This window comes from Ornithorhynchus anatinus, chromosome 2 (assembly GCF_004115215.2).
Source record: "Ornithorhynchus anatinus isolate Pmale09 chromosome 2, mOrnAna1.pri.v4, whole genome shotgun sequence".
NCBI lineage: Eukaryota > Metazoa > Chordata > Mammalia > Monotremata > Ornithorhynchidae > Ornithorhynchus > Ornithorhynchus anatinus.
The window spans coordinates 49779658-49805949 of NC_041729.1; the positions used below are offsets into that span (position 1 = coordinate 49779658).

Here is a 26292-nt window from a genome sequence, read left to right on the forward strand (position 1 = left end):
TGCTATCTGGGAACAAGGGGTCCGGGGGGCTCACAGAGCAGATGACAGAGGAGCATGATAGCCCGAGCCCCGGCCCATCTCACAAGTTGAGCCGGGGCCACCACCCTCCCCTTCCCCCTGGACAGAAGCAGAAGCCCCAACTCAACTGGCTTGACCCAGGCTGGGCTGGTGGAACGTAATTGTGGTATTTGTTAAGCGCTTACTATGTGCCAGGCGCTGTACTAAGCGCTGGAGTAGATGCGAGCTAATCAGGTCAGCCCAGTCCCCGCCCCAAATAGGGCTCACAGTCTTAATCCCCATTTTACAGATGAGGCAAAGGAGGCACAGAGAAGTGAAGTGACTTGCTCCAGATCCCACAGCAGACAAGTGGGTCATCGTAGCAGTGGTGGAAGGCAGCTGCCGAAGACGGAGATGGCAACTTTTATTCAGTTGGTTAAACAACATTCTTAGTTCCCTGGGGTGTTCTCCACTTCACTAGTCTTCTTATTTGATGGTGCTGTGTCATCACCACTTTGGCGAGAATAGCAAAAGTAGATAGCCCAGAGGAAAACACAGAGTCCCATGGAAGCCCTTCTCAAATGAACAAGGCTGAAGTTGGAAAACTAAGCTGCGACAAAAAGAAATAGTTCTTTATTCAGATTCCAGTAACCTTTCCTCTTTCACCCTTTTTCCTCTTCTCCTCTTCTCTCCTCTTCCCTTTGTCCTTCTTTCCCCCATCTTGGTCCTACTCCCCTCTCTCTTCCTAGTCCTTAGACCCATCCAGGCCCCAAATCCACCCATGAATTTTGGAAACAAAATCCCCAGCTACCAAACCGGGGGTACCTTTTTCACTGGAAACCTACCAAACGGTTTACTTCCACCAGTTTCTTTAGTGGCCTAGAAGTCATCGATCTGTCTTAAGGGTCTGTGGTGAAACTTTTCCTATAACTTCCAAAGGAGAAAAGATATGCATGCAGTAATACTTTTTTTCATTCATTTTTACCTTACAATACATATTCATGGTTATAGTACTCCAGCTGTTTCCCCAGCCTATCAGTAAATCTTCAAATGCAGTATTTATAGTTACAAAGTGCTCTACCAACATCAATTATTAGAACATTAAGGAAGGGATTGTAAGAGTCGCTTCTCTTCATGGTGAGATTGTAATTTGTCATGCGTAGACAAAAGATTAGATAAAGCAAAAATAGCCCTCTACCTTTTGCATGTAATAAAGAAATATTTTTTAAAGAAAGAAAAAAGTTTTGTAGGAAAATATAACTGCCATTCAGAATAAAAATGTTTCTGCTCTTCTAGACTTCAAGAAATATTCATTCAGTGCTGGAAGGACTGGGCCCTGTTTGTAGGTTCCAGATCTGGACACTTGCAGGCCAGATTTCCTCCGAATTTGAGTAGGCCCAGTCAGGCTTGGAAGCCCCCAAGAGTCCCCTCACGACCGTTTCAGGCTGAGTTCAGGGTAAGCGCTTATCTTGCACATGTGCCGAGTTCACCTAACTTCAGTGATCTTCGCGAGCTTTTAGGACGAACCCCACTCTAAGGATGAGCCCCCTGGAGCTCCCAGGGAAACCACCACCCAAGTACTAATTCGATGTCCTTGAGCAATAGCAACCCAAAAGCTCAGCCTGGACCCACAATCCCATCTTCCCAGATCAAGATGTTGCCACTTTTCATTCAATCATTTATTCATTCAATAATATTAATTGAGCGCTTACTATGTGCAGAGCACTGTACTAAGCACTTGGAATGTACAACTGTGAAAGGCCATGGAGACTTTTTGACCCAGGCAAGGCTCGGTCTAAAACATAGAACACTTAGCTTCATTTTTTTTTACAGACAGCAGCCAGTGAAAAACCTCTGCTCAGTGTCCTTTAGGACAGAAATTTATTCACTTTGTTAAAAAAAAAATTCTCATTTCTCTGGTGTGTTCTCAACTTCACTGGTCTTCTTATCCTGGGGCCACTCAGAAGTTGACGGTGCTGTGTCTTCACCACTTTGTTGTAAATAGCAAAGGTAGATAGCCCAGAGGAAAACACAGATTCCTATGTAAGCTGTTCTCAAATAAACCGGAACAAGGCTGAAATTGATAAGCTGGGACGAAAAGAAACAGTAGGTTATTCAGATTCCGTACACACTATAGCATAAGGTTACTGCTGAATGTACACTTACCTGCACAAAGGGCCAATACATTAGACCAATCTGAAATAAAGGAAAGTGTTTTATTATTATTTTTTAAAAAGCACATAGATTCATTTAAAACAGAAAGCGCTTTACTAGCCAGTTTGACATTTCCAGCTAGTTTAGATAAAATTGCATGGTAAAATGGAACCACTAACTACTTAGCCTTTCAAACAATCACCAAAAATTAACAGCCTAATAAGAACCTTACTCCCAAGAAGTACACAGGCAATAAAACAAACAAAATCAACCCTGCTGGACTTAATCTATTCCCTTAGCATAAATTCTTACTCATCCTAAATTAATTTTTCAGCTCTACCGATCTGAGTCATACAACACTTGATATCTACATTTGCTGTCAGGCACTCCAGTGAATTTAAGAATCTAATTCCCTCCTATTTTGAAAGGCTAATAAATTAAGGTACTATGGGGCAAAAAGTGTTATAAATTAAAATGCAGAGTGTGTTGCTAAAGTGTTTGCTTCAAGTGACCCTAAAGAGTTGAACTTGCAAAATAATGGGCAGTGGAGTTCACCTATTTATTTTTAGAAAATCTCGTTCTCTACTTTTTTTTTAAAATTATATACAACTGTAAGCTTAATCAGCACTTTGGTTCCTGCCCACGCTGACCAGATTTTGGAATTTGACATATGTGCTGAATGCAGTTGTCACATCGGCTAGCCCTAAAGGACCTCCCTCTACTCAAGAATCTCCCCTCTCCTCAAAAACCTCCAGTCGTGGCCCATCCACCTCCGCATCAAAGAGAAAATCCTCAGCATTGGCTTTAAAGCCCTTGATCACCTTGCCCCCTCCTACCTCACCTCGCTACTCTCCTATTACTTCTCTGGGCCTCAGTTACCTCATCTGTAAAATGGGGATTAAGATTGTGAGCCCCATGTGGGACAACCTGATTCCCCCGTGTCTCCCCCAGCGCTTAGAACAGTGCTCTGCACATAGTAAGCGCTTAACAAATACCAACATTATTATTACAATCCAGCCTGCACACTTCGCTCCTCTAACACCAACCTATTCACTGTACCTCAGTTTCTTCTAGCTTGCCGCCGACCTCTAGCCCACATCCTGCCTCTGGCCTGGAATGCTCTCCCTTCTCAAATCCAACAGACGATAACTCTCCCCTCCTTCAAAACCTTAATGAAGGCACATCTCCTCCGAGAGGTTTTCCTTGACTAAATCCTCCTTCCCTCTTCTCCAACTCCATTCTGCAACGTCTTGATCTGCTCCCTTTATTCGCCCCCCCTTCCCATTCCCTCCGCACTTATGTCCACATCTGTAATTTATTTATTTATGTTAATGTCCATCTCCCTCTCAATAAGCTCATTGCAAGTGGGGAATGTGTCTGTTTATTGTTACATTGTAATCTCCAAAGCACTTAGTACAGTGCTCTGCACACAGTAAGCACTCAATAAATACACTGACTGACTGACTAAAAGATGGCCCTTCTCCATCCCTACGGGAAGAGGGAGGGAGAGCGGGACGAGAGCCCAGCTGGTGCATGGAGTGAACCTAAGGAGAAGGAAGACCGCAAATCCCTGATACTGCCTCCTTTGCATTGAGGAGCTGGGTTGGCAGCTGCCGGGAAGGAGGACGGGTGCCCGCGAGAGAGAGGATGTGTGGAGAGGAGGTTGGAACGGGCTGGGAGAGAGTTGGAGGAAGTAGGGTATGTGTGGACAGGGAGCATAAACGGCTCCTTCTGCTGCCGCCTTCACTGCTCAGATGGGCGGCAGCAACATTCAAAAAACAACAGGCACGCATAAAACCCAAAAATAACGGTGAGGTGGGAGGAGGCGAGAAGCAGGACTTTGCCTCGAGAGCCAGAAAGCTCACCTTGTACAACTCTGCTCTGATTTATAGTCGAGAAGACGTGATCAGTCCAACAACGGTATTTATCGAGCACCTCTGTGGGCAGGGCACTGCACTAAGGATTTTGTCCATACAGTACCGTAGACTTGGATGGCATGATCTCCCACAAGGGAGCTTAGAGCAAGGAGAGGGAGCAGATGTGAAAATAGATTAAAGATGGAAAATAGCACTAGAGGTAGGGGGACTTAACGGGCACAGAGTGAAGCAGAAGGAAAAATGAATATGGTGGAGGATCTTAATAAGACTTAAAAGATGGGTAGAGCCTGTTGGGCCTAAATGGGAAGGGGCAGGTCAGGGGGAGGATATGGGCAAGGGGTCAGCAGTGAGATGGACAAAGTTGAGACGCAGGGAATAGGTTGGCTTTAGACGAGCAAAGTGTCCAGCCTCGGTTGCAGGAAGGGATCTACACAGAAAGGCAGGAGAGAGAGAAATGGTTGAGCGCTTTAGAGCCGATGGTAAGGAATTTTGTTCGATGTAGCGGTGGACAGGAGGTTTTTGAGGAGTGGGGAGGTGTGGGCTGAACTGTTTTTAGAAAAATGAACTGTGCGACAGAGTGAAGTATGAACTGCAGAGGGGACAGACCGGAGGCGGGAAAGTCAGCGAGGAGGCAGATGCAGTAGTCAAGGTGGGATAGGACAAATGCTTGGATTAGCATGGTAACAGTTTGGACCGAGAAGAAAGGGTGGACTTTAGAGATGTTTATGAGGGTGGAACTGACAGGATTTGGTGACAGATTGAATATGCAGATTGACAAGTCGAGGATAATGCCAAGGCTAATGGGCTTGTGAGACAGGGAGGATGGCGGAGCTGTCTACTGCATTGGAAAAGGCTGGGGGAGGATAGGGTTTGGGTGGGAAGATGAGTTCTATTTTGGATGTGTTAAGTTTGAGCTTTGGGTGGGACATCCACGCAGAGATGTCCTGAAGGCAGGAGGAAATGCGAGACTGCAGAGAAGGAGAAAGATCATTTTTCTAGAATAAAGCTCACTGTGGGTAGGAAACATGTCCACTAACTTTGTTATATTATTTTCTCCTAAGCACTTAGTACAGTACTCTGCACACGGTAAGCATTGAATAAACATGATTGATTGTTCAGGGATGGGAAAGTAGATTTGGAAATCATCTGTGTAGAGATGGTAGTTGAAGCCAAGGGAGTGAATGAGTTCTTCAAGGGAGTGGGTGTAGGTGGAGAATAGAAAGGAATCCAGAACTGAGCCTCAAGGGACTCCCACAGTTAGAGGGTGGGAGGCAGAGGAGGAGTGAGGCAGAGGAAGAGCCCATGAAAGAGACTGAGGAGAGGCCAGAGAGAGGAGGAGAACCAGGAGAGGACAGCGTTAATGAAGCCAATGTTGAATAATGTTTCCAGGAGAGTGGGTAGTCCACTATGTTCAAGGCAGCTGAGGAGTTGAGGAGGATTAGGATGGAGTAGAGGTCATTGGAGACCTTAGAAAGGGCAGTTTCAGATTGCAGGGGGGTCAGGGAGAGTATTGGAGAAGCGGAAATGGAGGCCACGAGTATAAAGGACTCCTTGAGGACTTTGGAAAGGAATGGTAGGAGAGAGATGGAACGATAACTGGCGTGTGCCATGGAACCAAGAGAGGGTTTTTAATCTTTAATCTGAAGAGGACACACATTTTCTAACCATTCAGTATATCCCTTGCCTCCTTTGTGAGATGACTAGATAGTACTCCTATTTTACAAATGGGAAGATTGCAGGGAATGTGTCTGTTTATTGTTGTATTGAACTGTCCCAAGGGCTTACCACAGTGCTCTGCACACAGTAAGTGCTTGGTAAGTATGATTGAATGAATGAATGAATGAATGAAGTTCAAAGACTAAATTGAGTATATCAAGTCACCGAGTGAATTGGAATTCGAATTCTGGAGTCCACATTTGTTAGAGGATGGACAAATGTTACCATTATCTACAATCAATGATTTTAATTTGCAGCATCTCATCACTCTCAAGGTCATTAACTCCAGCACGTCCACCCACCTCTGAGGGTGGTATGCTAATGCCTGGTCTTACTAAGTGGTGAATCCCTAATTCACCACTTCTGTCATGGAGCGGTAGCTTCTGAGACTGTTGCCATGGATCACACATTTAGTACAGTGCTCTGCACAGAGTAAGGGCTCAGTAAATATGATTGAATGAATGAATCCAGAACGCCTGCCATCTCCCACCTCACCCATGATGGAGGAGAGAGGGGAGAATGGGCGGGAGGGGAGGGAGGTGGAGAGGGAGGGCCTGGATTTGCTGAAATACCTCAGGAGACAGGGCTAGTAGCTTAGTTTTGTGGAGTTGCATGGAAAATGCCAACCCCCACCCCGCAGTTCGGCTTGGCAACCATTTTGAGATGCCAATTTGGAATCCATCTGCTTGAAAAGACCTAATAATAATAACGGTGGTATTTATTAAGTGCTTACTATATGCAAAGCACTGTTCTAAGTGCTGGGGTGATATAAGGTGATCAGGTTGTCCCATGTGGAGCTCACAGTCTTAATCCCCATTTTACAGATGAGGTTACTGAAGCACAGAGAAGTTAAGTGACTTGCCCAACGTCACACATCTGGCAAGCGGCGGAGCCAGGATTAGAACCCACGACCTCTGACTCCCAAGCCCGGCCTCTTTCCACTGAGCCACACTGCACAAGGCAGTGACATTAACAGACATGAGCTCTCTAAGCGGTGGCTGTGGTCGCTAACGTGACCAAGGATGGAAATAAGCGTGAAGAGATTCTAGGTCACCCATCGGTCATAATCGCGTGCATTTGTAAAATCAATCATACAGTGGCCACAGTTTCACAACCCGGGCCCAGACCTAGCCCTTGAGCAAGGCCTACTGCCAAAGAGTGGAAGGCCAGAGCCCGGGGGCGGGGGGAGGGGGAAAAGGGGATGTCCATGCATCTGCCCTTTGGCCTCTGAGGACTGCAGCTTCTCTTCTTCCTGCACACTGCACACCACAGCGTTCGTATGAAAAATCACACAATCAATCAATCAGTGGTATCTATTTAGTGCTTGCTGTGTGCATGGCGCTCCATAAAGAGGTTGGGAAAGTACAGTACAACGGAGTTGATAGGCGTGCTCCCTCTCTACAGATAACTTATGATTTACAGGGGGAAATAAACAATAATAATAATAATAACTGTGGTTTTCATTAAGCACTTACTATGTGCCAGGCACTGTACTAAGCACTGGGGTGGATACGAGCAAATCAGATTGAACACAGTCCCTGTACCCTGTGGGGCTCACGGTCTCAATCCCCATTTTCTGGATGAAGTAACTGAGATCCAGGGAAGTGAACTGACTTGCCCAAGATCACACAGCAGACAAGTGATGGAGCCAGGATTAGAATCTCCTGATTCCCAGGTTTATGCTCTATCCACTACACTATGTTCTACACCATACAGACAGGGGAGATAATAGAATATAAGGATTTTTTTTAAGTGCTGTGGGGCGGGGGTGAAGATCAAAGTACCTAAGGCGTACCCAGCTAGAGGGGAGAGTGGATAGGGGAAATGAGGGCTTAGTCTGGGCAGACCTCTTGGAGGAGATTGGATTTTAAAAGGGCTCTGAAGGTGGGGAGAGTGATGGATCGTAGGATATGAAAGGGGGAGGGAGTTCCAGGCCTGAGGAAGGATGTAAACGAGGGACAGGTGGCGGGACGGATGAGATCGAGGAACAGAGAGTAGGTTGGCGATAGAGGAGAGGAGTGTCCACGACGAAAATGCAGAAACAACCGTGGGACAAACATGGAATCTTATAGAGATTACAATTCCCAACATCCCAGCTTCTTTTACCGGCAAACGCACGCATACCCAACCAAACATTCCTGATCCCACCCTCTCCCTGTCCCTTTTTTTCCCCACCATAAATGAGACTGAGCCCAGTTGGGTTTCTGTCGAGGATCAGTCCCCGCACTCCTGAGATTCAACTGAGCTAGAGTTATGGCCCAGGTCTAGTTCTGAGGGGGTCAGATCAGTTGCTATCCCAGTTGTCCCACAGGATTCCACATCCTTAACCTCGATCCAACTGATTCAGAAAGGTCCTCTTAAAATCCAGGGTCACTGAGTATTTTGGGGGAAAAAACAGTCCTCTAGACTGTAAGCTCACTGTGGCCAGGGAATGTGTACTCTCCCAAGCGCTAGTACAATACTCTGCACACGGTAAGAGCTCAGTAAATACAACCGGCTGAAAAAACGTGACTCCTACCCTTTGTAAGAACAACTAATGCTATGAGAAAAAGAAGAGTAAGTAAAGTAAGCAAAACAGCAATTTTGGAGAAGGTTAATTTGGGGCTTTAATCAAAGAATTCTCTGATGTGTCAATTCAGACACTTTTCCCAGCTGCACCTATCAACAGAAAGTCAGAAGGACCTGGGTTCTAATGCCGACCTTGCCGCTTGTCTGCTTCGTCATTTAATTGCTCTGTGCCTCAGTAACCTCATCTGCAAAATGGGCATTAAGACTGACCCCCATGTGGGACATGGACTATTTTCAACTTGAATAGCTTGCATCTACCCCAGCACTTAGTACAGTCCCTGGCACATAGTAGGCCCTTAACAAACACCATTGAAAAAATATGGATCTTAACAATAATAATAATAATAATGCTGGTATTTGTTAAGTGTTTACTATGTGCAGAGCACTGTTCTAAGCACTGGGGTAGATTCAGGGTAATCCGGTTGTCCCACGTGAGGCTCACAGTTAATCCCCATTTTACAGATGAGGTAACTGAGGCTCAGAGAAATAAAGTGACTTGCCCACAGTCACACAGCTGCCAAGTGGCAGAGCCGGGATTAGAACCCATGACCTCCGACTCCCAAGCCCGGGCTCTTTCCGCTGAGCCACGCTGTCTGTGATTCCATCAGATTTATGTCTTTATACTGCCATATTTTCACCAAACTAAGACATTAGGAAAGGTTTCACTCGGTTTACTTAGAAAAACAGGATTAGAATGCATTGCTTGACTCACCTTATATGTACTCCAGAATTTTTGTTTCAAATCCAAGAATATGTCTTCTTTTCCCTCGAGGATACTCATACCTGATTGCCAAACAAACACAGTCACAACAAGAACTGAAAGGAGTCATATCAATCTTTTGGAACTTACAATTTTCATGTTATAAACATGTTCCCAAACGCTTAGTACAGTGCTCTGCCCAAAGTAAGCACTCAATAAATACAATTGATTGATTGATTGAGAGATTCCCATCTCCAACATCAACTCCAACCATCTCTGGGCTCCCGTCTTTTCTGGACCAACAGAAGATAGTAACAGGAGGCCTTAATTTAATCAGTCATATTTCTTGAGTGTGCATTATTCATTCATTCAATTGCATTTATTGAGCTCTTATGACGTGCAGAGCACTGTATTAGCACTGTGCTGAGCATTTGGGAGAGTATAATATATAACAGAGCTGATAGAAACTTTTCGTCTCCACAAGAAGTTTACACTCTAGAGCCGGAGGCAGACATTAAAATAAATTATTGATAAATACTGTGGGACTGAAGGTAGGGTGAAGAAAGGGTGCAGATCCAAAAACCACAGTATGTAAGTGATTACTAAAGAGGCACTGAAAGTTCCATGGTGCTGGTAAAAATGCAGTGTTCATTCTCAGGATCGTCATTATCATCATCATACTCGTTGGAGAAGCAGTGCGGCCTTTGAGGAAGCAGCACGGGCCTGGGAGTCCGAGGACCTGGGTTCTAATCCAAGATCTGCCGTGCGATCTTGGTCTAGTCCCTTAACTCCTCAGAACCTCGGTTTCTTCAACTGTAAAATGGGGGTTAAGATTGTGAGTCCCATGTGGGACAGGGACTGTGTCCGACCTGATTTCCTTAGACCTGCACTTGTCACATAGTAAACCCTTAACAAATACCATAATTATTGTAGTATTTGAGAAGCTGCGTGGCTCAGTGGAACGAGCCCAGGCCTGGGAGTCAGGAGATCATGGGTTCTAATCCGGGCTCCTCCACTTGTCAGCTGTGTGACTTTGGGCAAGTCACTTCACTTCTCTGGGTCTCAATTATCTCATCTGTAAAAGGGGGATTGAGACTGTGAGCCCCAAGTGGGACAATCTCATTATCTTGTATCTACCTCAGCGCTCAGAATAGTGCTTGTCACATAGTAAGTGTTTAATAAATGCCAACATCATCATTATTATTATTATAAATAAAATTACAGATATCTATGGTATTTGTTAAGCGCTTATTATGTGCCAAACACCATTTGATGTCTGTCTCCCCCGCTCTAGATTGTAAGCGCGTTGTGGGCAGGGAACGTCACCGTTTATTGTTGTACTTTCCCCAGCGCTCAGTACAATGCTCTGCACACAGTAAGCGTTCGATAAATACGACTGAGTGAATTAAAAAAAAAAATCACCAAAGTTAGAGGCAGGGGACCAAAACTAAAGCCTGGTGAGCTTCCAGAGGTCAAAGTCCTCATCAAACACTGGTTCTTTCGGCTTTGGGATTTAGGGGGCAGAAATCAATCAGACTAACTTCAAAAAAGGTAAACCCAGCTCTCCATAGGAGAAGCCCCCTTCCCCAAGAACCACAACAGATCTGAGAACCAAAAATCCCAAGGGGCTGACTCATAACCTTCTAATTCCCTCATGTAAACTCTAAAGAACTCCTGAGCAGGGCTACCAGTTTTCTCTTTCTGCATTTGTGACTATGCCATTCAGGGGCCTTAATGACTGGGGCATCTTTTCCTCATTCTTGTGAAAACTAGCAAGAAAGCAAAAACAAAAAGAAAGAAGAACAAAAGTATAAGACATCTATAGGGTCACCCTAAGCTGAAATCCCCACGTGAACAACAACAAAAAAAAATGAGTCCTGTCGACTATTGTTTCCGTGGCAGATAAGGGGCCAAGAGGAAGTGGTTCATAGGTGGTTGAGACGGTAGGCAGAGAGGTTTAGCAACAAGCCTCTCAAAGATTGGTCCAAGCAGCTCGCCTTGTGTTTTTGTATCAGAAATGCTGGGCCAGTTCATTAGCATTTTACAGATATACAACTGCCAAGTTCCTTATAAAACGTTATTGAACTGGAAAAGTGATTTTGATAGCCACATAATTGATCGATAGCCAATTCATGACCCAGTTAAAGTATTTTGTTCCTTTATCACTCCATCGTGGTTTATCCAAATCACACGATGAAAATACATCTTAAAGCAGAAATGTCTCTCACTGTCCTTCACACATCTAGCTAGACGGATGGAGATAGGAAAATAGCAGGAAAAGTGGAGCAAGCCCTTTGTGCTGGTAACGGTGGTGAAGTGCTTTTGTTCCAGTACGAGGTTCAGCATCAGTAAATGGCCAAGATTTGTACAGTCCAATACATATAATGGTCTGATTGAAAATCACACCCTTGGACCCAGTGGGATTCATTCATTTATTCTTTCAGTCATGTTTATTGGGCACTTACTGTGTGCAGAGCACTGTGCTAATTGTTTGGGAGGGTACAATATAACAATCAACAGACAATCCTGCCCACAACGAGGTGGTACCAGGCAAGAGAGTGTGGATGACTCAGTGTAACTCGTCACCCTACTACGAAAACTACTTGAAGCACATGGCCTCCTCCTACCTGAAACTAAAGCCCTTTGAATCCCAGTCTAAGATTTTGCTGAGGAAGAGATAACGTCGCCTTCCGACGGCCCGCTTCCCCTCCCCTCACCACCCCCAATGTCTGCGCTGCCCTACTTAAGGGAACAGTGGACCAAGAAGAGCTGGCCCAAAATACTGTCATGAGCTCAGGGCCCAAGCACGTGAGACCTTGCCTCTCATTCATTCATTCATTCATTCATTCATTCATATTTATTGAGCGCTTACTATGTGCAGAGCACTGTACTAAGCTCTTGGAATGTGCAAATCGGCAACAGATAGAGACAGTCCCTGCCCTTTGACGGGCTTACAGTCTAATCGGGGGAGACAGGCAGACAAGAACAATGGCAATAAATAGAGTCAAGGGGAAGAACATCTCATTAAAACAATGGCAAATAAATAGAATCAGGTGATGTACATCTAATTAAACAAAATAAATAAAATGAATAGGGTGATGAAGAGATATACAGTTGAGTGGACGAGTACAGTGCTGAGGGGGTGGGACGGGAGAGGGGGAGGAGCAGAGGGAAAGGGGGGAAAAGAGGGTTTAGCTGCGGAGAGGTGAAGGAGGGGTAGAGGGAGCAGAAGGAAAAAGGGAGGAGCTCAGTCTGGGAAGGCCTCTTGGAGGAGGTGAGCTTTAAGTAGGGATTTGAAGAGGGGAAGAGAATTAGATTGTCGGCGGTGAGGAGGGAGGGCGTCCCGGGACCGCGGGAGGACGTGACCCAGGGGTCGACGGCGGGATAGGCGAGACCGAGGGACGGTGAGGAGGTGGGCGACGGAGGAGCGGAGCTTGCGGGGTGGGCGGTAGAAAGAGAGAAGGGAGGAGAGGTAGGAAGGGGCAAGGTGATGGAGAGCCTCGAAGCCTAGAGTGAGGAGTTTTTGTTTGGAGCGGAGGTCGATAGGCAACCATTGGAGGTGTTTAAGAAGGGGAGTGACATGCCCAGAACGTTTCTATAGGAAGATGAGCCTGGCAGCGGAGTGAAGAATAGACTGGAGCGGGGCGAGAGAGGAGGAAAGGAGATCAGAGAGAAGGCTGACACAGTAGTCTAGCCGCGATATAACGAAAGCCACTCTCATCCACCTGGGTGCAATCTCACCACCTTCAGTTTCATCTTTTTTTTTTAATGGTATTTGTTAAGCACTTACTATGTGTCAGGCACCGTACTGAGCACTGGGATAGATATAAGATAATCGGGTTGGACACTGTCCCTTCCCTAAATAGGGAGCCAAGTCTTCATCCCCATTTTACAGATGAGGGAACTGAGACACAGAGAAGTTAAGTGAGGTGCTCGAGGTCAATCAGCAGACAAGTGGCGAAGCCGGGATTAGAACCCAGGTCCTCTGAAGCAGTGTAGCCTAATGCAAAGAGCATGGGCCTGGGAGTAGCTCTACTTTTTTTTTAATGTTGTTAAGCACTTACTATGGGCCGGGCACTGTACTAACTGCTGGGGTAGTTTCAAACTAATCAGCTTGGATACAACCCACGGGGATCGGGGCGAGAGAACATAATCATCACTGTCTAACCAGCCATTTTGAAGTGTGCCCTGCTGTCCACGGGGGACGGGGCGAGAGAACATAACCATCACCATTGGTGAAAAATTGCTCAGGCGCACGTCCTCCTGACCGGTCCATATCATACGCAAGAGGTTCGAGGCACGGGCTTCTCGGTAGCTGAAGAGAAAGCGGCCCCATTCAACAGCATCTGAATGGGGGTGGGGATGAGATGAAGTGTCCCCCAAATTGCCCACTTCATCCAAACTAAGCCCACCCGGAGACCCCACCTGGGGAGCTGCATGTTTACAGTGCAAAAGCATGTGACCCTAAGAAAATAACCATTACAAGTCTAAGGACAGTGGGGACGCTCTCTGTGTGCATGGCGTAGTGGATAGAGCCCGGGCCTGGGAGTCAGAAGGTCGTGGGTTCTAGTCCCGGCTCTGCCACATGTCTGCTGGGTGACTTTGGGCAAGTCACGTCACTTCTCTGGGCCTCAGTTCCCTCATCTGTAAAATGGGGATTAAGAGTGTGAGCCACATGTGGAACGGGGACCTGATTAACTCATATCTACCCCAGCGCTTGGACCAGTGCTCGACCAATAGTAAGGGCTTAACATATATCACAATTATCACTGTGACAAAAACGGTCCCCAGCCTGTAAGGAGAAAAACTCTACGAGCACATGAACTGACCAGATATGGGGGCAATATCACAGACCGATCGATAATATTTCTTGAGGGCCTACTTTGTGTAGTAAGTGCTGGGGAGAGTAAAATAGAATTAGAAGACGTGGTCCCTGCCTTCCGGAAGTTTACAATTTATCGCTAAACAAGACTAGATTACCAGATGGAGGATAGCTCACAGAGACGGGTATTGAATCTATTTTCTTTTAGAGGCTTCTTCCCTCTTCCCTGGGATGGCTATCCAGGGTTGGATTTGCAAATCAGACAATCACTGATATCAGGCCTTCTCCATCGTCCCAGAAGTAAGAGAAACTGTACGAGGACATGCAAATGACCGCAGGTCAAGAAGATACGTAAATGATTCTAACCGCTTCCCTGAATTGGTCAGGAATGATGGGCCGATGATAAAACTACTGAAAACCAGGCCATCTTTCTGCAGCAGGGGAAGCCATAAGCACAGTCGAAGAAATCTCTGTCGGCAATAAAGACATGCTAAATGCTGGCATGGAATTCTGTTGCCGCAGGAGCATACCGGCTCCACCGGTAGAGACAAAAGTCAGCGTGGTCTAGTGGTTAGACCAAGGGCCTGGAAGTCGGAAGGACCTGGGTTCTTCTCCCGGCTCCGTCACTTGTCTGCCGTGTGATCTTGAGCGAGTCACGTCGCTTCTCTGGGCCTCAGTTCCCTCATCTGTAAAATGAGGAATAAGGCTGTGAGCCCTAAGTGGGGCAGGGACCGTGTCCAACCTGATTAACTTGTATCTAATCCAGCGTCTAGTGCCCGGCACATTGTAATCGCCTAACAAGAGCCACCCCGAAAATGAAGTAGAAAAATTGAATTAAGAAGGCCATTTGATCCTTTTAGAGATTATCAAATAGAGTGTAATAACAGTGCTATGTTACTCACCAGAGCCAGCTAGAGGACCAGAGCTGGGACTAATAATAATAACTGTGGTATTTGTTAAGCACCTATTATGTGCCGAGCACTATTCTAAGCACTGGGGTGTATACAGAGTAATCAGGTTGTCCCACATGGGGCTCACTCTTTTAATCCCCATTTTACAGATGAGGGAATTGAGGTCACACAGCAGACAAGCGGTGGAGCGGGGATTAGAACCCACATCCTCTGACTCCCAAGCCCGGGCTCTTTCCACTAAGCCACGCTGCTGAGGCAATCTCACCTCAACGCAGCTGCCCTGGGTGGAAGGTACGAGGAGATGAGATGACAGCAAGACACCCATACAGCTGCTGTGTGGCCAACTGAAATTGAGAAAGCGAAAGCAAAGAGGACAGGGAACCTTTCTTAAGGACGCGGGGAAACAGCACCTCGGACAATCTTTCCAGCCAACTGGAAACTGGAAGTCGGTAGAGGCACAGGGCGGCAGAACCCACGGAAGCCAAAAAAACAGAGCGGATCTTTTCAAAAGGAAACTGAGGGATGATAGAGAAACTAGGAGACAAAAGCGAAAAGAGCATGAGGTTCTGCAGACAACAAAGACAGCAAGACAGGAGAAAGCCTTGACTGAGAGATTGATTGATTGATTCATGTGGGCACAATGTGGCCAGGACTGTGGGTCCCTGTAATGGTCTTTCCAGCCAAGCATGCAATCACAGATGAATGGCAACCGTAGGTGAATTTCACCGTCACTGGAAAGGACAACTACACACACACACACGCACACACACATACACCCACACAACCATCCAACCCCCGTGCCTACTGCTCTTCAGAACCTGAATTTTGAAGGATGGACAGGTGGGTGGGTGGATGGAAGGATGGATGGATGGATGGATGGTTGGATGAATGGATGGATGGACGGACGGACGAGAGGATGCTAGTAGATGGATGGGTGGATGGATGGATGGGTGGATGGGTGCGTGGGTGGATGGATAGATGTGCCCCAGGGTCACCGTATGTTGTCTCACCAGTGTAGAAGACGCTGAGGGCTACTGGTGGGACCAGCAGCTGGTCACAGAGTACCTTGGCGAGCACGGTGCGGGGCCGGCGGCCGGGCAGTGCGTGCTCCAGCAGCCGCAGCCACGTGTAGTTGAGGTGGCCTTGGAAGCCGAAGGCCACCAGGGCCACGCACCGCGTCCTCTGCCAGTCCTGCTCCCCGCCCCACAGCCGCTGCTGTACCATGTCCCCGGCCGAGAATAGCGAGCCGTACAGCGCCACGTTCGCCGGCCACTGCCACCGCCGTGCCAACCCCCGCACCCACACGTGCCAACCCATCTGCACCCCGTAACCCCCTTACCCCCGCACTCCTGGACCCCTGGACTCCCAGGCCCCTGGATTCCTGGACTCCTGGATGCTCTGATCCCTGTGCCCCTGGACCCCTGGACCCCTGGACTCCTAGCCCCCCAGGCCCCTGGACTCCCAGACCCTCTAAACCCTAGATCCCTATACCCCCAGACTCCTGGTCTCCCAGACTCCTGGACCCCTGGATCCCCAGATCCTCTGATTCCTGGTCCCCTGGATTCCCAGACCCTTGAACCGCAGGACTGCTGAGCCCCTGGACTCCTAGACCCCCAGACTGGATCCCCAGACCCTCTGACCCCTGGACCCCTGGACTCCTGGACTCCTGGATCCCCAGACCTCTGACCCCTGGATCCCCAGACCCTCTGACCCCTGGCCCCCTGGACCTGAGATAGCCGGCTGTGGCATGGACAGCGGCCTGGAGACCTTCCGGCTCTGATAACCACGGACGCTCTGCCTGGCTCTTCTCTCACCTCTGCCCCCTCCCTCCCTCCATCTGCCCCACCCCTGCTAGCCCTGCCCCCTCTCTTCTCCCCTCTCCTGCCCCTATTGCACTCTCCCCCTCCGTCTGCCCCTCCTCTGCAGCAGTCGGTCCTGCCCTCTCCCTCCGCCCCTCCCCTGCCCCTGCCAGACCTGTCCTCACCTCCCCCTATCCCCCACTCCCTCTCTCACCTCTTCCTCCTGCCACTTTTGCCCCTGGAAATCTCCTCCCTTCCATCCGGACTTGTTTCATGCTCACCCCCTCTGCCCTTTCAAGTCTGCTTTTCTATAATCCTAGGCCTTCCATGCCCATCTTCTCTCCTGTGCTTTCCGCCCCTCATCTTAAGCGCCTGCCCAACCCCTCTCTTTCTGCCAGACCAAGCCCACCAAGCTCAGGAAAGCTTCTTCCCCTACCTACACTCCGTTTTCCCCATAATATTTCTACCTTCCCCGTTTCATTCTTTATTCCGTTTGCTCCTAAAGTGAGAGGGGTTGTGTTATAAGAGCTTAAGATCAGACGATAAGCCTCTCATTTCAGTTCCCCACGGAAATTGGTTCATGTTTGCTGAGATTGGGTTAGGTGTCCACCACGGGAAAAATCCTACTTTTCTCCTTCTTACTCCCTTTAATTCAAACCCAGAAAAATAGGTTAAAAAAAATTCAAAGTGGCATTTTGGCTGACAGTGTTTCTCACCTTGGGGCTTCTAAATACAGTACTCAAAATCTATCAGATTGCTAGGTAGACTGCCCCTAAACAATAACCACTTCTCAAGTGCACCTTGACATAAAGCTTGAGTTACTCACACAGGTATTCTTACCTACTACTAAGAAACTGAATTGTATCATATCACTCTTTAACCGGAAAACGGTTATGTTTCTCCTCTCCTCCCCTCATTTAGAGAATGAAGTGCTACTGAAAGGTGTCAGGTAGAAAGCCCTTGAGAAAAGGCTAGGTCTGATAGAAGTAGTGGTGGTGCAAAAAGATTAAAGAATATATGCGCTGCCTTTAGATTTACAATGGAGATTTTCCTTTAAAATGGAAAAAAAGATCAGGTTTTCCTAACGCAACTTACTAGGGCTCAACTTACAAGGGCTCCTCTCTGGTTTTTAGCAATGATTAAACAGTGACGTACCTGAGCTATTTTTTCACCAAATCAGTTGTTATACATACACTCGATTCTTGGGTTAAAATTAACCATGTCCTTAAAACCTCCAGGTTGTATGGCACTAAGTAACTTGCAAGAGAACTGAGTGTAACGGGATAATTATATAACAATGTATTAAATTTCCTAGGAGGTTTTTTTTTTAATAATGTTTGTGTCCCCAAGGCAGCGTTTTGAAATCCCCTGGACTACTCTGGAATAGGAAGTTCGGGTAGTACTGTAAATTTTTTAATCCCGATATATTAGGGCTTTAAATCACTGCCCCAGAATTGGGAATGGGGGGAACAAACAACTTTTCACCGTTGGCTTTAAAGTACTCACTCACCTTGCCCTCTCCTACCTCACCTCGCTACTCTCTTACTGCAACCCAGCCCGTCCACTTCGTTCCTCTAATACTAACCTTCTCATCGTACCTCCATCTCATCTATCTTGCCGCCAACCCCTAGCCCACGTCCTGCCTTGCTGAAGGCCCGTCTCCTCCATGAGGCCTTCCCAGACTAAGTCCCACCTATCCTCATATCCCACTCCCTTCTCCATCACCCAGACTTGCTCCCTTTGCTGTTCCCCGCTCCCAGGCCCACAGCACGTAGGTACATATCTGTCGGTTTATTTTATTTGTATTCACGTCTGTCTCCCCCTCTTAGGAAGGTAAGCTCATTGTGGATGGGGAATGCGTCCGTTTATTGTTATATTGTACTCTCCCAAGTGCTTAGTACAGTGCAGAGGCAAAGATGGATTGGATGAAGCTGAAAAAGCAGATAATAAACATGCATCAGTTCCAACAAGTCTTTTCCCAATTCTCTCTCCCCGTAGAACTATAAAATTATATCATCATTCTTCACTCCATGCTCTCAAAGAGTTGGACAAGCGACACGGGCTAAGGAGAATTATAGATTCACTCTCTGAGCCTAAGCGAAGGGCCTGGGCTGCTTTTCATGCAAAATATTTTTCTGACTATTGTTACGTCAATGATTTCTGCAGCTGATGGAGAAGTTAGGGGCAATTTTTCCTCTCTTATGCTTCATCTGTCAGTACTCTGACAGTACCGGACTAATAGTAGTAATAGAAAGAAAAATTCACATTCTGGGGCCCCATCTATTTTCCAGTACTGTTGGAGAGTTCTCTTTGCCTAGCAATGGCCGTCATTAACAACCCAATAACCGAAGGCCTCAAATTGTAAAAGTAAAGTGAAAGAATTGACAGCTCTAGAATAAGATCGGTGTTCTAATGGAAATCGATCCAACGTCAATTAAACATCTTCATCCATACAAAGTTCTGAGTGGGGTCCTCAGGCGATAAGCCCGTTCAAGTGTGCTGCATTAATATCTCTGACCAATGGGAAGCGAATAAAGACTCCATCCCAACTTTAAAATGGAGAGCACATCACAGCTTCTGCTCCAGGAGGCCTTCCTCTATTGATTTCTAATCTCCCTACTTTATTTCTCTAACTCATTGCATACTTGCGTGTTGCATTAATATTCCTGAGCAGTGGGAAGTGATTAAAGGAGACATCATAGCTTTAAAATGGAGAACACATCACAGCCTCTCCTCCAGGAGACCTTCCTCTATTGATTTCGAATCTCCCTACTTTATTTCTCCAACTGCCATTTCAGCACTCCTTGGCCACCTAAGCACTTAAGTACTCAAACCCACCTCTCAAGCACTAACCTATATAACTTTAATCCCTATATTACTTCCTCCTAGTCTACTCTCCAAGTTCCGCACAAGGTAGGAGCTCAATAAATACCACTGGTTGATCGATTAGTCAAATAAGAACAATGCCAATTATCATAATGATAATGATAACTGGGGTATTTGTTAAGTGCTCACTACGTGCCAGACACTTTTCTAAGCACTAAGGTAAATACAAAATAATCAGGTTGGACACAGTCCCTGTCCCACACAGGGCTCAGGTTCTTAAATCCCATTTTACAGATGAGGGAACTGAGGCCCAGAGAAGTGATTTGCCCAAGGTCACACAGCAGACAAGTGTCAGGGCCAGGATTAGAACCCAGATCCTCTGAGTCACAGGCCTGTACTCTATCCACTAGGCCACACTGCTTCTTCATGCATTTTGAGAGCAGTAGGATTTCTGAGTGCTCTGCACCCAGTAAGCACTCAATAAAAGCCACTGGTGATGATGATGATGATGAAGAAAGAAAAGTGGTGAGGCTGGGTGTTGAATTTGGCGTGACTAGGGTGTTGCCGGATTATTTGGAGGTGGGATTTAAGGAAGGTTTTGAAGGTAGGTAGAACTGTATTCTGGTGCATTTGGAAGGGGAGACAGAGTCAGCCTAGAACAGGGTGAGCAAAGAGTTAAAGGCAGGAGAGTGAAGACTAGACTACTGTGTCAGCCTTCTCTCTGACCTCCCTTCCTCCTCTCTCGCCCCGCTCCAGTCTATTTTTCACTCCGCTGCCCGGCTCATCTTCCTACAGAAACCATCTGGGCATGTCACTCCCCTTCTTAAACAACTCCAGTGGTTGCCTATCAACCTCCGCTCCAAACAAAAACTCCTACATCACCTTGCCCCTTCCTACCTCTCCTCCCTTCTCTCTTTCTACCGCCCACCCCACACACTCCGCTCCTCTGCTGCCCACCTCCTCACCGTCCCTCGGTCTCGCCTATCCCGCTGTCGACCCCCGGGCCACGTCCTCCCGCGGTCCCGGGACGCCCTCCCTCCTCACCTCCGCCAAACTGATTCTCTTCCCCTCTTCAAAACCCTACTTGAAACTCACCTCCTCCAAGAGGCCTTCCCAGACTGAGCTCCTCTTCTCCCTCTACTTCCTCTACCACCCCCCTTCACCTCTCCACAGCTAAACCCTCTTTTCCCCCCTTTCCCTCTGCTCCTCCCCCTCTCCCTTCCCATCCCCTCAGCACTGTACTCATCCGCTCAACTGTATATATTTTCATTACCCTATTTATTTTGTTAATGAGATGTACATCGCCTCGATTCTATTTAGTTGCCATTGTTTTTACGAGATGTTCTTCCCCTCGACTCTATTTATCGCCATCGTTCTCGTCTGTCCGTCTCCCCCGATCAGACCGTAAGCCCGTCAAACGGCAGGGACTGTCTCTATCTGTTGCCGATTTGCACATTCCAAGCGCTTAGTACAGTGCTCTGCACATAGTAAGCGCTCAATAAATACTAATGAATGAATGAATGAATGAATGAATGAATGATGGATAGTGAAGTTCAATTAAGTGGTGAGCCTGGTTGGAGGAGTAAACACTGTGAGTTTCGAGAGGCTCAGGTGAAGTGTTTTTTTTTTAAATAATATTTGTTAATTGCCTACTATGTGCCAGCAACTGTACTAAGCACTGGGTAAGCTATTCAGGCTGGACAAAGTCCGTGTTCCACATAGAGGTCGATATGGCAAAGGAAGAATGCTGATGGACAGTATTCAAGCCAGCGGTAAGGAGCTTCTGCTTAACGGAGATGGAGTGGGTAGACCCTGAAAGTTTTCGTGAAGTGGAATGGAGATGTGTATACAAGTGGTGCTGCAGTGTAGCCTAGTGGAAAGAGGACAGACCTGGTCGTCAGAGGGCTTGGATTATAATTTAATCGCTGCCACTTGTCTGCCGCGTGACCTGACGCAAGTCAACATAACCTCTTGGTGCCTCGATTTTCTCATCTGTAAAAGGGAGATACCTGTTCGCCCTCCTACTTAGACTGTGAGCCCCAGGTGGGACATGGACTGTGTCCAACCTACTTATCTTATATCTACCCCGGTGCTTAGTCCAGTGCTTGACAAGCAGTAAGCCTTAACAAGTATAATATTTATTACGATTACTATTCAACAAGATGATCAGCACAGCAGTTTGCAGTGCCGATGAGAGGAGAAGTAGGACGATGAGGTGGCTGACAGAGTAATCTGTGATAATAATGATGATGATGATGGTATTTGTTAAGCACTTAGTATGTGTGAAGCACTGTGCTGGGACCAGGGTGATAGCTGTTTGGGAGGAGAAGAGGGGAAATGTGTCGGAGGAAGGATTTAGCAGTTGATCGAATGTGGGCCTATTGAACTATCATTTAAGTAAACGTGTCCTATGAAGAGCTGCCAAATAACTACACTCTCTTGAATTATCTAAATTTTCTGCCCTTCTTTGCAAATCCTATTATCTTCTCTTCATGATTCCCTCACAGCTAGAGATGAGGAAACAGCTAGATACAGCATAATGCCTACTGGGGTTTTGCCATCAGCAGTAAAGTTTTCTAATAATAACTGTGATATTATTACTAGAATTGTAATGTCATTTTTTTAGGTGCTATGGTGGCATCTCTTAAGTGCTAACTGTGCGTCAAGCACTGTTCTAAAAGCTAGGATTTAGTACGAGGTAATCAGTTTGGACACAGTCCCTGTCCCTCAAGGGGTTCACCGTCCTAATCCCCACGTTACAGATGAGATAACTGAGGCACAGAGGAATGAAGTGACTTGGCCAAAGGGACAAAGCAGATGTCCTCTAAATCCCAGGAGGGCCCGGGCCCTTTCCACTAGGCCACACCACTTCTCAAGTGCTATGAGCCAAAACACTGTGCTAAGCACTGGAGAGATTCAGGATAAGCAGATAGGCCAAAGTCCATAACCCCCAAGGGGATCTCAGGGTAGGAGAGACGGGAGTGGGTCTTTCATCCCGATTTTACAAATGGTGATGATGATGATGTTGGCATTTGTTAAGCACTTACTATGTGCAGAGCACTGTTCTAAGCGCTGGGGGAGATACAGGGTCATCAGGTTGTCCCACGTGAGGCTCACAGTTAAAACCCATTTTACAGATGAGGTAACTGAGGCACAGAGAAGTGAAGTGACTTGCCCACAGTCACACAGCTGACAAGTAAGGAAACCAAGGCCATGGGAGGTGATGATGACATATCAGGCCACGGCAGAGATGCAAACCAAAGACCACCTGAGGGACAGTTCATGTGGAGGGCAGATGTATTCACTAGGACTCAGTCAGTCGATCATACTTACTGAGCACTTACTGTGCACAGAGCACTGTACTAAGCGCTTGGGAGAGTATAATACAATAATAAACAGACACATTCCCTGACCATTATGAGCTTCCAGGTTAGAGGACTCCTGAAAGTGGCTGGCTAACATGGGCAACGATGACCGCGATGGTTACCCTGCAGTTAGCCCGGCAACAGCCCCCTGGCCTATGGCAAGGGAGCCCAACTACCATTACACTTTTTAAAAATTAATTCATCCATTTATTATATCATATTTATTGAGCCCTTACTGTGTGCAAAACACGGTACTAAGTGCTTGGGAGAGCACAATATAACAACAAACAGACTCATTTCTGCCCACAGCAAGCTCACGGTCTAAAGGGGGAGACAGACAATATAAATGAATAGAGAAATAAATAAATAGATTAGAGATATATACAGTATAAACATACTGGCATTTGTTAAATGCTTACTATGTGCCAGGCACTGTATTAAGCGCTGTGGTAGCTACAAGCTAATTAGGTGAGACAGAGTCCCTGTCCCAGATGGAGCTCACAGTCTTAATCCCCATTTTACAGACGAAGTAACTGGAGAAGTGAAGTTCATTCAGTGGCATTTATTGAGCACTTCCTGCGTGCCGAGCACTGTACTAAGCGCTAAGAGAGTAACAGTCGACTGGCACATTCCCCATCCGCAGAAAGCTTACAGTCCAGAAGGGGATATAGACATCAATAGAAAAAAATAAATGACAGATATGTACATAAATGCTGCGGGGCTGGGAGGGGGTGTGAATGAAGGGAGCAAGTCGGGGCAACTCTGAGCCCGTCACTGGGCAGGGATCGTCTCTATCTGTTGCCAAATTGTACATCCCAAGCGCTTAGTACAGTGCTCTGCACATAGTAAGCGCTCAATAAATACTATTGAATGAATGACTCAGAAGGAAGTGGGGGAAGAGGAAAGTGGGGTTAGTCAGGGAAGGCTTCTAAGAGGAGATGTGCCTTCTGTAAGGCTTTGAAATGGCGGGTGACTTCCCCACGGTCACCCAGCAGACAAGTGGCAGAGTCGGGATTAAAGCCCACATTCTTCTGACTCCCGGGTCCGTGCTCTGACCACTAGACCACACTGCTTCTTTACTTAATTCCTTGGAGCAGGGTCTCAGTCAGCACCTCTCCTGACTGGACTTAGAGACTCCACCATTCGTACTCCAAAAAATCTTCTTTCCGTTGGAAGGAACTCTGCTGAGCATAAGGGCTAGGAGATCCAAGACCAGCAGCGTGACTTAGTAGACAGAGCGTGATTCCCAAGTACTTCGGTCAAATTCTGCTTTTTAAAATATACTTTCTGGCCCTTTGTCTAAACTTTACAGTCTAGTGGCATTAGAAAATTCATGAATCTAGCCCATTAGTAGAAGCAATTACCCGAAATTGCTATAGGAAACACATGAGTAAATTACTCCTTGTGAGAGTCCATGATATGAGGTAAATTCACGTTTTAGTAAGTCTCCCCACAGAGTACTCTAATTCTGTTTAGATGAAGAAACTGTCTCTAACAATAAAAACAATTGACATAGTACTGTATGTGATAGGAAAATAGCTTATGTGAATGTTTATCTCTCTATTTGATTGATTTATTCTCAAGGCATCTGTTGAGGATTTTCAAAAGCTCCCCTACATAAGCCTAAATTTCCATGGTCTGGATGATGTTAATTCTTATGAACCTCCAGAAAATTATTTTTAATATCATGACGATGATGTTGATGATGGTGATGATGACGATGGTTAAGTCTCCCGTCAACCACAGATGAGCTTTGGCCCTGAGGCTTCAGGCCTGAAGATCCTAAACAGGAAGGAATCGATGATAGTGGCTTTGGTTTGCCCCTTGACCCTGACACTCCCTTGCCCGGCCTGTGGTATTTCTGCCACGGCGTAGCCTGCAACCAGCAAGTCGGTAGGTGGACAGGGCCACGGTTCACTGAAAAGAACAATTCTGGAAGCAGTGTGATCTATTGGAAAGAGTCAGAGGACCTGGGTTCTATTCCCGCCTCCAACCATTTGCCCGCTGGGTGACCTTGGGAAAGTCACTTAGCTTGTCTGGGCCTCAGTTTCCTCAACTGTAAAATGGGAATGCCAAAACCTGTTCTCCTTCCTACTTAAACTGTGAGCCCCATGTGGGACAGAGACTGCGTCTGGCCCGATTAACTTGTATCTACCCCAGAGCTTGGAACAGCACTTGACACATGGTAATCACTGAACAAATATTAAAATAATAAGAATAATAAGAAGAATAATCAGTGGTCTGTGGCTGAAGGGACCAAAGCATAGGGCTAATACTGTGCTGTAGCCCCATGACCCAGAGAATGGTAGTGATCGCATCTTCTCTGGCCACATTAACCAGCCATTTTTCAGGATTCCTCCCAGTTTAAGTTCCCCGGGTCTTCTGGTTCCCAGAACCAGCTCTCTACCCTGGACCAACAAGAGGCCTGAATTTGGGGATAAAATGTTATCATTTTATAACACGTTATGATGAGATTTTATCCTCCACTCTCCTGCTGTGTGACTTTGGGCAAGTTGCTTAACTTCCCTGTGCCTCAGTCTCCTCATCTATAAAATGGCGATTAAACACCTCTTCTCTCTCCCCTTCAGACAATGAGCCCTGTGTAGGACAGAGACTGTGTTCAGGTCGATTTAATTGTATCTTCCCCCCTGCTAGACTGTGAGCCCGTTGTTGGGCAGGGATTGTCTCTATCTGTTGCCGAATTGTCCTTTCCAAGTGCTTCGCACGGTGCTCTGCACAGAGTAAGCGTTCAGTAGATGTGATTGAATGGTAAACCATAAGGGTAACCAGATGGGTACAACCTCGGAGGAAAGTTTTTAGTAGTATCTGAGAGGTACCCTGGGGGGTGGGGACCCATTTCAATGTCTATGAACAACAGCAAACTTTAAAATGTTAATGATGGTGCGCTTTTCAGCTTCCTATGTGAATTATTCACGGTGTAGTCCACCATGTAACTTCCCTTTATGCAAGAAAGCAGGACTATTTAATCATTTGGATGATCCTGTGTCCAAAATGTCCCGGATGCTCTGTAAGGTGGTAGCTGAAATTTTCCTTAAAAAACCTTAATTTCTTTCCATTTCCCCTTAGCTTGTTCAAGCGAGCAACAGAAACCCAGGTTTTGGTGAGAGGCTTTGTGTCATGTGATAACCTCTCTGCAGGTAACCCATATCTAGGTCAGGTGTAAAACAGAGAAGCATCACGTGCTTTTGCAGAACTGTGAAAGAATGTGGATTCAGCCCAGGACTAAGGATCCACCCTTTTCTTTTTTATGGCATTTGTTAAGTACTTACAATGTGCCGGGAACTGTGCTAAGCGCTGGGGTAGATACAAGAAAATCAGGTTGATCACAGTCCCTATGTGGGGCTCCCAGTCCTGATCCCCATTTTACAGACGTGGTAACTGAACCACAGAGAAGTGAAGTGTTTTGCCCAAGATCACACAGGAGACTAGTGACAGAGCAGGAATTAGAACACAGGTCCTCTGACTTCCAGCCTTGTGTTAATATAATAATAGCGGTGGTATTTGTTAAGCGCTTACTATGTGCCAAGCACTGTTCT

At 46.6% G+C, this 26292-nt stretch overlaps 1 protein-coding gene across 1 annotated transcript; it reads right to left on the bottom strand.

The window, feature by feature from the left end:
• Positions 1-1850: 1850 nt before the first annotated feature.
• Positions 1851-16078, bottom strand: MPV17L (MPV17 mitochondrial inner membrane protein like). Its single transcript, XM_029057843.1, has 4 exons — positions 15756-16078; positions 9025-9095; positions 2164-2193; positions 1851-2085 (listed from the first exon to the last, which is right to left on the bottom strand). The coding sequence occupies exons 1-4, from the start codon at positions 16060-16062 to the stop codon at positions 1906-1908; spliced, it is 588 nt and encodes a 195-aa protein (XP_028913676.1). The 5' UTR covers positions 16063-16078; the 3' UTR covers positions 1851-1905.
• Positions 16079-26292: the final 10214 nt, after the last annotated feature.

Coding starts and splice junctions, on each gene's coding strand:
- MPV17L (XM_029057843.1), bottom strand. CDS start 16,062: ATGGGTTGGCACGTGTGGGTGCGGGGGTTGGCACGGCGGTGGCAGTGG. Junction 2,194..9,024: donor AATTCTGGAGTACATATAAG/GTGAGTCAAGCA, acceptor CCTTTATTTCAG/ATTGGTCTAATGTATTGGCC. Junction 2,086..2,163: donor TGTATTGGCCCTTTGTGCAG/GTAAGTGTACAT, acceptor TTTTCGTCCCAG/CTTATCAATTTCAGCCTTGT.